The sequence below is a fragment of the Acinonyx jubatus genome, chromosome D1 (genome assembly GCF_027475565.1).
Source record: "Acinonyx jubatus isolate Ajub_Pintada_27869175 chromosome D1, VMU_Ajub_asm_v1.0, whole genome shotgun sequence".
NCBI lineage: Eukaryota > Metazoa > Chordata > Mammalia > Carnivora > Felidae > Acinonyx > Acinonyx jubatus.
This window is the reverse complement of record NC_069390.1, coordinates 87,496,393-87,510,379: the sequence shown is the minus strand read 5'-3', so window position 1 is coordinate 87,510,379 and position 13,987 is coordinate 87,496,393. Positions and strand designations below refer to the sequence as shown.

General features: G+C 38.6%; 1 protein-coding gene across 7 annotated transcripts in view; it reads right to left on the bottom strand.

Annotated features, from left to right (window-relative positions):
* The window catches only part of ARHGAP32 (Rho GTPase activating protein 32), a 298,406-nt gene that overhangs the window by 246,649 nt on the left and 37,770 nt on the right, over nucleotides 1–13,987 (bottom strand). For 3 of the 7 annotated variants that reach the window (XM_053203873.1, XM_053203871.1, XM_053203872.1), the window contains exon 2: nucleotides 12,109–12,259. The exons of 3 other annotated variants lie outside the window; for them this stretch is intronic. In XM_053203873.1, coding sequence (XP_053059848.1) covers nucleotides 12,109–12,242 — 134 coding nt within the window. In that variant the 5' untranslated portion in view covers nucleotides 12,243–12,259. Of the gene's footprint in view, nucleotides 1–12,108; nucleotides 12,391–13,987 lie in introns of those variants that run through there. One more of the 7 variants, XM_053203878.1, reaches the window with a different exon arrangement.

Genomic DNA, 13,987 nt, shown 5'->3' with positions numbered 1-13,987 from the left:
GAGAGAGAGAGAGAAAGAAAGAAAGAAAGAGAGAGAGAGAGAGAGAGAGAGAAAGAAAGAAAGATAGATTAAATAACTTGTCCAAAATCACAATGGCAGTCAGAGAGAATTCAAATTTAGGACACATCTAAGATCTTTGTTTTATACACAAGGCATGCTGGGTCTCTTAGGGACACTGAAGATCATTCTGGTATGTGTCATGTTCATTTCTCCCTCAATCATTTAAGTTCAGTATAGTTCTCTGATATCTGGAACTGAGACCTTGAACATTTGTCAGAACTTGGTCTGGAGGTGAAATTTACTTAAATTGAAATCTTCTAAATACATACCATAGGAATTTAAAAATGAGAGTTACAAAATCAAATAGTAAATAAATTTGTAAGAATCAAACAATTTTTGCCAGCTCTCAAGTTTGGCACAATGTCACAGGAAAGATTAACTTACAGGTAGCGTGAGAAGGAAACTTCTTCCTTTAATGCCACCAAACACTACTTCAAGCAAAAGCTATTTGGATATCATATTACAATTCTATTATTTCCCTAGTTGCTGCTTTTTTTTAATATTTGTATTTTTATTTTGCTTGTTCCAGCATGTAGATGGAACATAAAATAAATATTGATGACAACAGCAGATCTCAGATTTAAAGAAATATAAATCTCCTTTTGTTTATAAAATCATTCATCCACTAAACAAGTATTTACTGGTCACTTATTATGTTCTTTTTTTTTTAATGTTTATTTTATTATTTGAGAGAGAGACAGAGCATGAGCATGAGCAGGGGAGGGCAAAGAGAGAGAGGGACACACAGAATCCAAAGCAGGCTCCAGCTCTGAGCTGTCAGCACAGAGCCTGATGCAGGGCTCGAACTCACAAGGCTTCAAGCTGTGAGATCATGACCTGAGCTGAAGTTGGCTGCTCAACCGACTGAGCCACCCAGGTGCCCCATACTGGTCATTTATTGTGTTCTAACTAGTGGCAATACAAAAAATACAGTCCTGCTCTCTTGGAGTTTACATTCTAGTGGGGAAGACAAATGTTTTTAAAAGGTATACTTTTGGGGTAGTGATAAAAGCTTTAAGCCTGTTAAAGTGAATGGAGACAACCTAGGACTGCAGCTTCACAGAGAGTAATGAGAGAAACCTCTGTAAGGAGGAAACCTATGTACAGAGACGTGAATTCTTAACTGGGTGAATTATGTAGATATCTGATGGCTCGTGTGCATTGGGTGAATGGAGTGACAAGAAAGAAGGCTCCAAAAACGGGGCCCGACCGTGGAAGGATTTTCAAGCTGTGCTAAGAACTCCTGAAACAGGGAGCTACTGACAGGTTTTGTATAACAGGAACATGACTTCCTGAATTAGTCAAGAGAATTAATCCGGCTGTTACATAAAGACTAGTCCAGGGCAGGGCGCAAATCAAACATGGAGACCAGTTTTGGATTATAGCCGTGGGCTAGTCAAGGAGATAATGGTGATTTACACCAGAATGGTAGCAATGGACGAAAGTGAGAAATGGCCTAGTTCAAGATAGATCTTGAAGGTAGGGACAACAGAATTTGTTGATGTAGTGGTGATGAGCTAGGGAAAAAGCAGAGTCACAGTTGACTCCAAGGGTTTTGATAACTCAAGGTAATTTTCAATTTTCTCAATTATAGCTCTAACCCTAATTTTTCCTGTAAGTTTGGGTAAAATCTATTCACCCTGAATCTCCCATCTTAGAGGCCAAACAACCATGGAATTTATTTATAGTCCCTGCAAACTCTAAGGACACCAAACACCTTTATGTTAAAGAATTCTTTCTAAGGGCACTGCATGGCTTCGATGGTTGAGTGTCTGACTTCAGCTCAGGTCATGATCTCACAGGTTCCTGAGTTTGAGCCCCACATGGGGATCACTGCTGTCAGCACAGAGCCTGCTCCAGATCCTCTGTCCCCCTCTCTCGGCCCCTCCCCCAACTTGCACTCTCTCTCTCAAAATAAATAAACATTAAAAAAAAAATTCTTCCTTCTGACTCTTATACCATCTCAAGCATAATTCACAACAACCAAACTAAGTAAATGGCACCTTCACCCTTTCATATCCTTTCTTTTCCATCTTCTTATTTCTCAAGACCCTATAAGAAAAGTTACACAGTGAGGAAGCAGTGAGTGAAACTCCAGTGATCGTCATTCTTCAATGATTTCCCAGGCAACTAGGTTTGCTAATCACTCTGTGCTCCAGCACCACCACCACAAGCCCACCAGTGTCACTGACAGGTGCTTTCACACACATTAAAGATTACTCTGATACACAGACGGATGAGATTTAAAATAATCAACTGCCTTTTCATAGAACTTACTTTAAACACACATACACGTACACACACACACACTTAACAAACACAAGATTTTTCAACGGCACAATAAAATGTTATCTTAAAAAAAAAAAGAAAAAAGAAAAAAAGCCTCAGCATATCATACACCTCACTGTGACATAGACTCACTGTGCTTTCCTGTGTGGTCTTTCTACCTCTAGCCTTTGCCCTTTTACAGAATAAAATTCTTATATAGCTAACATTTTTTTTGTGAATGCTTACTCTGTGTTAAAACATGTAGTAAATGCTGCCCTGGACAATCTCATTTATTTATCAGGACAGTCTCTAAGTGCTACCATTATCCCCATTTTGTAGGTTAAACTCATGACTGACCACACTAACAACCAAGAGTGACAGAGCCAGGAGATGTCCCAGGACTGATGCTCATTCTCTTAACTACCATTACGCTAACCACCTCTTAGTCCACTTTAGGATAACCTTCCTAAAATACAAGTTGGATGATATCAGTTCCTGTTCAAATAAAACACCACCAAGTGCCTCCAAACACCTACAAAACAACGTCCACACTCAGCATGTTGTTAGCCTTAACCTCATCTCCAACATCCTCATTCCCCACACTATTGCTGGCCATTTTCCAAATATGTTCAATACTATTCCCCCTGTGTCTATTCTCACATTAATCCATCAAATCATCCACAATCTGTGGAAACCAAGCCATCTCTCTAAATCAAACTCAAATGCCACACTTCATGAAATTATTTTCCAAAAATCAAGACATACATGCACAATTTTTTTTAAATAATAAATTTTTTCCACTTGGAGATCTCATAGCATTTTGTCACTTCTCATGCAGCTGTCATTTATTTCTATCTTGTTTATACAAATTTTTTCTCTCACCTCTCAGACTATAAATTCCAAGGGAGGGACTTTTTTTGTAATCTTCATTTCCTACAAATTATCTGCACATAAAATGTTTGCAGAATTAAATCTGGCACAAAACCTTATGTTTTTAAGGATGTGGGTCCCACTTGCCAACTATACTTGTTGCGCAATGATCCCTATCTTAAAATTTGACTTTCAGCTAACCAAAACCCATCAAATGCTCGATCTATTACTTAGCTCCTAAACTCTAAATGCATCCCCCCCCCCACTTACTGCTAACAATGGTTAGTCAACAAATCAAACCTTCCTTACTAAAAAGGTAAGAAACATGATACAGACAAAAATAATTGGACACCATTCGGTTTGTGAAATATTCTCTACAGATCTCATTTTATATTCTCTATTTTTCCATGTATGAACAACACATTCTTGAAAACACAGCTACGAAATACAGTTTAAAGACAAGAACTGTAATGATAGTGATAGTTTTTTATAAAGCTAAATAACTTTAATATTAGTAATGTAAACTAATACCTTGAAACACCACTTAAATTCATTACGTGCTATCAGAAGTAACCTTTTTTTTTATTTTTTTAAATGTTTTATTTATTCTTGAGAGACAGAGACAGACAGCATGAGTGGGGAGGGGCAGAGAGAGAGGGAGACACAGAATCCGAAGCAGGCTCCAGGCTCTGAACTGTCAGCACAGAGCCCGACGCGGGGCTCGAACTCACGGACCGCGAGATCATGACCTGAGCTGAAGTGGGCCGCTCAACCAACCGAACCACCCAGGCGCCCCAGAAGTAACCTTTTTTTAATGATATAACAGAAGAAAGTTTTTCTCATTATAATTTAAATGCCGCCTTTAAAAACTGGCAAACATAACTCCACTTGGAACCCTGAGGCCAACTATTTCCACCAAGTGGCACACTGCTGTCAAGCTCTCTTGATCACCCCCAAAAGTGAACTCCAGTCTTCTTAGTGCTGCTCTTCATTTCCCCCCACCACGATCTCCCCACAACCCCCACCCCCACCTCTGCTGACTACCTCCTCATCTCTTTCCAGGGATCCTTCAGGAAACTTGCTCCCTTATAAATAATTTCCTTACATTGTAAACCTCTCTGCAGAACACATCCCTACTCTGACAGAAGGTGTTCTTACCAGGCAAATTTCCAGGTGAGCATGAAGCATCTAGCACAATAGCTATTACTGCATACTCTGCGGTCAGACTGCCTGGGATTCCATCTCCAATTCAAACATCACTAGCTATGTGAACTTGGGGAAGAAAAGTCTAATCAAAGCACTACTTGCCATTCCACAACATGTCCCCCAAATTTCCTGCCTCTGTAAATTTCTACTGAATTGATCACTCCATAATTGTGCCATCCATCCTTCAGTGGGCCCATTCAAGTCATTTCCTTTTCTACAAGTTTTCCTTAGATCTTCAACAAATTCCCATAGTACCTAATTTACCCTTCTTGCAGAATACTTATATTGCCTATAAGTACACTTTTAGATGATAATCCTTAAGGACATAGTCTATGTAATTTATCTCTGAATTTCCTGAGACACAACATATTTGTGAACCAAACAGGATGTAAATAATCTACTTGGCCATATTAATTTCTTCTCTCCCTCTCCCAAACCCCAAATGCTTGAGCATGAGATTTATATTTTCTTTTATGTTTTTTAGTCATTACAATCATGAGAAACCACTGCGATAAATCCGTCCCATCTTTAATAAAAACTGAAAAAGCTTCGTAGTCTGCAAAAACCCAATTTTGTGTAAATTTTGAACACTATCCTTAAGCAACATTTCGGCAGAGGAAGGAGAAAGGAATGTTCCTGAAGAAATCTGGGAAGCCAAAAGAGAGCACAATGCATAGTTCAAGCCAGCAGTTAAGAATACAGATTTAAGGGGTACCTTGGTGGCTCAGTCGGTTACGCATCCGACTTCAGCTCAGGTCATGATCTCACGGTTCGTGGGTTTGAGCCCCATGTCAGGCTCTGTACTAACAGCTCAGAGCCTGGAGTCAGCTTCAGATTCTGTGTCTCCCTCTCTCTCTGCCTCTCCCCTGCTCACGCTCTGCCTGTCTCCCTTCCAAGAATAACTAAACATGAAAAAAAAAATTAAAAAAAAAAAGAATATAGATTTAAGAGACATTCCCGAGTCTGAATTCTGGTTCCACTATTTACCACAACTGCAGCTTTAAGCAAATTATTTAACTTCTCTATCTCTTTATTTCCTCAACCATAAAATGTAGCTACTGGCACTACAAGTTATAAGGAATAAATGAAATCATATATACAAAAAACCTAAGTGGGTACCTGGTATACAGCTTACATCAGTAAATGAACATTAGAAGAAAATTTTTGTTTTAATTAAGGGACACAGGTGCACAGGAACTTGCACCTCATTAAAACTTCACTTGATTTTCTTTTGTATAGAAAGGTTAAGAAAAAAATGAAATCTGCAGAAAGTGTTAAGATAGTCAATCTTGATGCTATACATTGAACAAATAAACTGGATACTCTACTGGATTTAGCAAAAATAAAGTCTATGTAACAAGCTCTTACAAAGAAGCCCTTCAAAGTCATAGCACAATAATTTTGGCTGAATTATTCAATAATAAAAAGGCCCAGTAACAAACTAAATCCAAGGTACTACCTTTTTAGAAAAAGACAAAATAAAAAAAAGTGGTCATTGATACCCAAATGATTTAAATAATGCAGTATGATACATCAAGTACTACCAGTAAAAGCATAATATTTAGAAATACAGTAGTAAATATTAAGGAGAAAAAAGCCAAAAGAGTTGAAAATCGTTGCCTCTATAGAACAGGAAACGGAGGCCAGATGGGGTTAAGTTAAATGGGATGAGATAGTGTCAGGAAACTGCTGTTTTTCTTTAAAAGTCTCATGGTAGTATGGATTTTTAAAATGATGTTCTTGATTTGGTTACTAAAAATACAAAGTAATTATAAAGGAAATTTTATTATTTAATTGTTTGACAGCAGGACCAGGGATGGGTGAGCAAGCAAGGCACCTATGATGTAAAATTTTAAGAGGCATCACTCTCAGCGTCAAGAACTTGCACATACTTGCTGGTCTCCAAGAGTGAGTACCTCCTTCCTAGCCTTGTCCAGTACTAGCCCAGTACTAGCATTTTAATAACTCAAATATTACAAACAAACAGTTGAGGGAACTGAGGCTGTTACAGTTAGTCATTGTATGAAATAAAATACACTGTGCAATACATAATAGACTTCTGCAATTATTTCTAACTATCTACAAATATGTATTAAAAAAATCTAGAATGATCTTCCTGAATATTAATGACAGTTGCACCTGGGAAGTAAGATTCTTCTGGGTAGTGAGATTTTGGATATACCCTCTATACCACTAGGTTTTTTTGTTTTTTTTTTAACAGGCATATGTAATTTTTTTAATAAAATAAAGTGATTCTTTTATGCTTTTAAAATAAAAAAAAGTTCAGGGGCGCCTGAGTGGCACAGTCACTTAAGCGTCCAACTCTTGATCTAGACTCAGGTCATGATCTCAGTTTGTGAGTTCGAGTCCCGCATGGAGCTGGGCGCTCATGGTATAGAGTCTGCTTGGGATTCTGTCTCTCCTCTCTCTGCCCCTCCCCGCCTGGATGCACGTGCTCCCTCTCCCTCTCTTTTTAAAAAATAAAATAAAATAAAACAAGTTCAGCTCCCTACCCACCCCCACTAACAACACACACGCACGTGCGTGCACACACACACAGACACACACACACAACACACACACACATTTTCCCATGACAACGTAATTTACTTCAGGCTTCATCTGCCACATCTATGGACATGACTTACAAATCTGTATTTTTAACATCTCTACCGCCCCCAAGTCCCAACCCCCCAACTGCCTCCAAAGGAGCAACTGAATGTTTAACTGGCAACTCAAACAAAATAAATCAAGTAAAACATATCATTTGTCCACATACACTAGCTCACCCTCTTTTTCTCCCAATGTGCCTTAGGAATAAGTACAGTAAGTCCCCAAGTCATTCAGGTTTAAAATCTAAAAGTCATCTTTACCTTTTACCTCTCCCTTACCCCATACAGAAAATTATGACTGCTGTCCCACCACCGTGTTTGACATCTAATCTACCTTTCGTTCCTACAAACACATACCAGTTCAAGCTTCATGATCTATGCTCTGAAATACCAGTTAACAATCATTGTTCAAGTAAATATGATACAGTTTACTATCCTCAATACAAAGCACAAAATATGGCAGAGAATAAGTGAGCAACACATGTTTTTTGAATGAATGGGAAACAAAAAAAAAAAAAAACTAGTCGTCCCATTTCCCTACTTCCACTTCTCCTACAACCACAAAATCATTTTGCAGTTACCCAATATTCCCAAAACAGAGCTCTTATCAGGTCACAAAAGCCATCATTTACCAGTGTTATGTAAATAAGATAAAAACTCCTCAGTTTGGCACTCAAATCATTCCAACATGGGGACTCTTCCTCCTTCAGAGCCTGGAGCCTGCTTTGGACTCGTGTCTCCCTCCGTCTCTGCCCCTTCCTCTCTCTCAAAAATAAATAAAACATTAAAAATTTTTAAAGTTATTTATAATATCTTTATAAATATATATTAGAATCACTACCAAGTGAATTTTAAGTTCCTTGAAACAAAAACCACAACTTTTATTTACTCATCTCCCACTGTACCTAACAAAATGCCTGGCACAATTACATAAAAGTCTCCAGGAAATGAGAGACCTGTGCATCAATAATAATAAAACACAAACAGTAGCAGCAGAGCCAAATTTGAGTGCTATATATCGGCCAGATACTACTTTAAGCTATATACATATATAGTTTCATTTATTCCTCACAAGGACATGAGGAAGATACTATTATTATCTCCATTTTACTGATAAGAAAACTGAGGCAGAGAGATAACTTAATCAAGGTTTAACATCATAGTATTCTTCAATTGTATAGATAATTCTGCAGTTAATATTTTTCTATATATAGCTAGCTCCTTATTTCAGACTACTTCATCAGACTCTAAAAGTTATAACATTGAGTCACAAAGTATAGATGTTTAGACGTTTCTCATACTTTTAAAATGTTCTTGTAGGAGCGCCTGGGTGGCTTAGTCAGTTAAGCATCTGACTTCTGCTCAAGTCATGATCTCACAGTTCATGGGTTTGAGCCCCACATCAGGCTCTGTGCTGACAGCTCAGAGCCTGGAACCTGCTTCAGACTGTGTGTCTCCCTCTCTCTCTGCCCATCCCTGCTCACACTCTGTCAGTCTCTCAAAAATGAATAAATGTTAAAAAAAAAAAATCTTTAATAAAAAATAAATAAATAAATTTGAAAAATAAAATGTTTTTCTAGGGGCTCCTGGGTGTCTCAGTCGGTTAAGCATCTGACTCTTGGTTTTGGCTCAGGTCATGATCTCATGGTCTATGAGTTCAAGACCCACATCAGACTCTGTGCTAACAGCACAGAGCCTGCTTGGGATTCTCTCACTCCCTCTCTCTCTGACCCTCTCTCACTCTCAAAATAAATAAATAAACTTAAATTTTTTTTCTAAGAGGATTAACCATTTTATAAAGCCACCAACAATGTATAAGGGCAACAATTTTACTGCTACTTGTCAGCCTAGCAAATCACCATTATTTTCCCATTCTCCTGGTTCAAGTAGGCAAATAATAATAGCATAACTCTTGATCTTAAATAAGTGTACCTTTTTGAAAATAAGTTTATTTACTTAAGTAATCTCTACACCCAACATAAGGCTCAGATTCACAACCCCAAGACCAAGAGCCACATGCTCCACTGGCTAAGCCAGCCAATGGCCCCTTAAATAATTATACTCTTAAAGGTTTATGACCAGTGTTTTGGGGTTGTTACTGTTATTGTCATAATTGATGTTTTAAGAGACACTATATGCCTGAATAATTTTTTAGGAGTTACTTAACAGTATTTACATAGATAAAAAGAAATCAAGCACTTACCTCTACTCAAACATTCACTAAACCTTTTACAATATCCCATTCATTCATTTATTCAACAAACCTTTATTGACAGCCCACCAGGATTAGTACTATACTAGTACCTGGACATAAATCAATACAATCCCTGCCTTCAAAGGGAACACAGTTTTTTAAACATCAGAGTCAATGTAAGCTTTGGTGACTTGGTTCACAGATCACAAACTGACTTTAAGAGGGGTCACTCTGAAGTCAGTTTTAGTACTGATTCCAACTGTAAGTGTTTAAATTTCACACAGAGAAACACCCAAATATGGCAGAACTAAAGAAGGATCAAAGAAGTTCAACTAAAATGTCATCAAATAAAGAAGTCCAAAAATAAGTTTTCAGTTAGAAAAAGTAATGGCTGGGACAAAACAATCTATAAAAGCATGGCTGGTACACAAATTTGAGTTCATCAAATCTAAAACCATCAAATTAGTAGGATCCTTTGTTGATGAATAAGATAAATTAAGAAAAAGGTGTAACTTCTATTTCCTATGATATGAAATTAAATTATGAAAACCAATACCTCAAAATGTAATAAATAGAGGTATAACATGAACCCAAAGGTTCTGGGGGGAAAACTGACACAAAGCTGTAAATCAATCACTGCTCAAAGAAACAGGGCAATACTTAACCTTTGAAGTACTATCAGAGATGAAAGCCATGCTTTCCCACAGCAGAACTATTTTTAACTGTAAATCACTAGTGGCAATCAAACACTAAGATTAAACCTTTGGTCTGATCCATTCTAGCAATTTCTAATTCAACCCTCTGGCCCTACAGGCATTTCAAACTAATTTTTCAGGGTGATCAATCATAACAGTGGAATGGATTTTTAAAGGGGCCTATCCTTTGCCCAGACGGTTCTCTTCTCAAACTCATCTCTATCAACACCATGCTACTAAAATGAGTCTTTTATAAGAAAATATATATCATAACACCAATGTTTGGATTTGGAACTTGATAATGGCTGACTTCATTTTCAGCTCTAAGGGAGCATTTCTCCCACTAAGTGCCCCCTTTGTTTTCTCCCCAGGTCTATCTTCTATCGAAAATATACTGATATGCTAGGGCTGACTTATTGATCATTCCCCTACAGACCTACCAGTGCTTTGCATCTAGCAAATAGTTAATAAGCTATATGAAATAGATTTAAAAACAGCAATAAAATGCTTATTCCACAAAATCTCAGCAGTGACTAGAAAATTATCACACAAACAATCCATGGTGAAAGACCTAGATTTCTGTACATTAAAAATGTAAATGATCATAGGATCACCCCACCCCTCTTGGGGCATAAGCCTCAGATAACTCTGTCTGCTCTCTCTTCTGCTGCAGACCAGAGGAAGGAGGGTTCCGGTTCAAGATGGTGATGTGAGAAGATCCTGAACTTACCTCCCACAAACACACAGTCTACAGCTACATATGGAACAATTTCCTCCTTAAAAAAAATGAAATCTGGCTAAGTGATGACTACAGATCAAGAAATTGGGAAGAAAACCATACCAAAGCAGGTAAGAGAGGCTGAGACACAATCTCACCAAAAATCCCACCTCTAGAGCTATGGCCCACAGCCAACAGGAATGAAGAGTTCAAACTCCATATGAGACACCCCAACTTTTTAGACCTGCTCTTGACAAGCCAGCATAACAACTAATTTTGAAAAACAAGAGGGCGCAAATCCTGAGACCCACGAGACAACAGTGATCTGAGAAACTGTTCTTACAGAGCTCATAGTTGTAGACTCACCTGCCCATGGTCCATCTCAAAGGCAGCCAATCCTGATCCGAATGAAAGTGAAGGAGGCTCACATGCTTATATTAAAAAGCTCAGCCTGAGGGGCCAACCTCTAATTTAACACACATCTTGAAACCTGTTGGAACACGTTCTAGAGATGGAGACCAGTGGGTGCCATTTTCACGCTCACCCTTTGCCACACTGTATAACACCAGTACCTCCAGAAAGGAGCCTTTACATGCATCTGGTGCCCTGATTTCTGTGGCTGCTCCCCAGGGGAACCCTCTCAATCACCTGGCTCCAGAGACCTGGGGAGCTTGCATTCCTCATCACATGGGACTTTAATAATCAGTATCACCCAAAAAGGAGCTTATACCCCTTGTCTAGCACTCCGATCTTTGCAATTGCTCTCAGGAGATACCTCTACATTGCTGGCTTTGGCAGGAAGTGGAGCTTATGCTCAACAGTTCCCCAGGACAGGGGCACCTGGATGGCTCAGTCGGTTGAGTGTCTGACTTCGGCTCAGGTCATGATCTCGCAGTCCGTGGGTTCGAGCCCCGTGTCGAGCTCTGTGATGATAGCACAGAGACTGAAGCCTGCTTCGGATTCTGTGTCTCCCTCTCTCTCTGCCCTCACTCCCTCACTCTCTCTCTCTCTCTCGAAAAATAAACAAAGATTACAAAAAAAAAAAAAAAAGAGTCCCACAGGACTAGAACCAACAGAGTTATTTTTTTTAATGTTTATTTATTTTTGAGAGAGAGAGAGAAAGAGAGAGAGAGAGAGAGAGCATGAGCAGGGGAGGAGCAGAGACAAAAGGAGGCAGAGGATCCGAAGCAGGCTCCACGCTGACAGCAGAGAGCCCAATGCAGGGCTTGAACTCATGAACCATGAGATTATGACGCTTAACAGACTAAGCACCCAGGGGCCCCCCAACACAGTTCTTAAACAACTACCATCCCAAGGACACAGCAAGAGATAACAAACTCAGGAGCTCTGTCTTTCTGAGGAGACCTATTAGCTAATTATCATGACGGTGGCCCAGGGGATAGGCTTCTAATTAAACACACATCTAGGGGCTTACCATAATCCTTTCCAGAGACCTTGGAAGGAGAACACTATCTTCACACTCACCCTCTACCACGCTCCAGAGCTCCAATGTCTCCTGGAAGGGAGTTACACATGTGCTTTGTACCCAGTTTTTGCAGCTGATGCCCAAGGCACACACCCCTCATCGCTTTGGCTCTAGTGGCCAGATGGGCTTGCATTCCTGGATCCCACAGGACTGTGGCAATTGGACGGGGGAAAAAAGAAAAATACATAAAAGGTCTCCAAAACGAAAAGGAAAAAGTAAAACTCACTATGTGCAGATGGCAAAATACTATATACAGAAAATCCTAAAGACGCCATTAAAAAAACTGTAAAACTGCAGGATACAAAATCAACACTCAAAACTCTGTTGTATTTTACACTAATAATGAACTATCAGAAAAATTAAGAAAACAGTCCCATTTACAATTCTACCAAAAAATATTAAATACCTAGGAATATATTTAACCAAGGAGGTGATGAAAGACGCACATATTAAAAACAAGACATTAATGAAAGAAACTGAAGACGACACAACAAATAAATGGAAAGATATTCCATGCTTATGGATCAGAAGAATTAATATTGTTAAAATGTCCATACTACTCAAAGCAATATATAGATTCAATGCAATTCCTATTAAGATTCCACTGGCATTCTTCCGAGAAATAGAACAAATAATCCTAAAATTGTATAAAATCACAAAAGATCCCAAATAGGCAAAGCAAACTTGAAAAAGAAGAACAAAGCTGCAGGCATCACACTTCCTGATTTCTAACTATATTACTAAGTAATCGCAATTAAAATGGACACATAGATCAAAGGAGAATAGAGAGCCCAGAAATATACCCATGCATATCTGGCCAATTAATTCACAACAAAGGTGCCAAGTATATAAAACGGGAAAGGACAGCCTCTTCAATAATTGGAAAAATGGGGTAGCCACATGCAAAAAAATTAAACAAGACCGTTTTCTTTTGCCATTCACAAAAATTAACTCAAAATGGATTAGAAACTTGAACGTGAGCCCTGAAACCATAAAACTCCTAGAAGCAAACACAGGCAGCAAGCTCCCTGACATAGGTCCTGGTGATAATTTTTTGAATCTGAAACCAAAAGTAGCAAAGGCAAAAATAAACAAGTGGGACTAAAGCTAAAAATTCACTTCTGCACCGCAAAGGAAACCATCAACAAAACGAAAAGGCAACCTACTGAATGGGAGAAACTAATTGTAAAACAAATATCTGATAAAAGGATAAAATCCAAAACATACAAAGAACTAATACAACTCAGCAGCAAAAAAAACAATCCAATTTAAAAATGGGCAGAGGATCTGAACATTTTTCCAAAGACATACATACAGATAACCAACAGGTACATGAAAAGATGCTCAATATCACTAAATCATCAGGGAGATGCAAATCAAAACGACAATGAGATTATCACTTCATATCTGTAAGAAGAGCTATTATCAAAAGGACAAGACGTAACAAGTGTTGGCTAGAATGTGGAGAAAAGGGAACCCCTTATACACTGTTGGTGGGAATGTAAATTGGTGTAGTCACTATGGAAAACAGCGTGGAGATTCCTCCATAAATTAAAAATTGAGGGGTATCTGGGTGGCTCAGTCAGCTGAGCGTCTGACTCTTGATTTTGGCTCAGGTCATGATCCTAGGATCATGGGATCAAGTCCGCATCAGGTTAAACCCCTGCTTAAGATTCTATCTCTCCCTCTGCCCCTCTCCCCTTGCTAAAACGCAGGTACACTCTCTAAAATTAAAGAAAATTTTATAATTAAAAATAGAAATACCACATAACCTGGTAATTCCATTTCTGGATAGTTATCCACAGAAAACAAACACACTAATTCAAAAGGATATATACACCTCCATATTTGTTATAGCACTATTTACAATCACCAAGA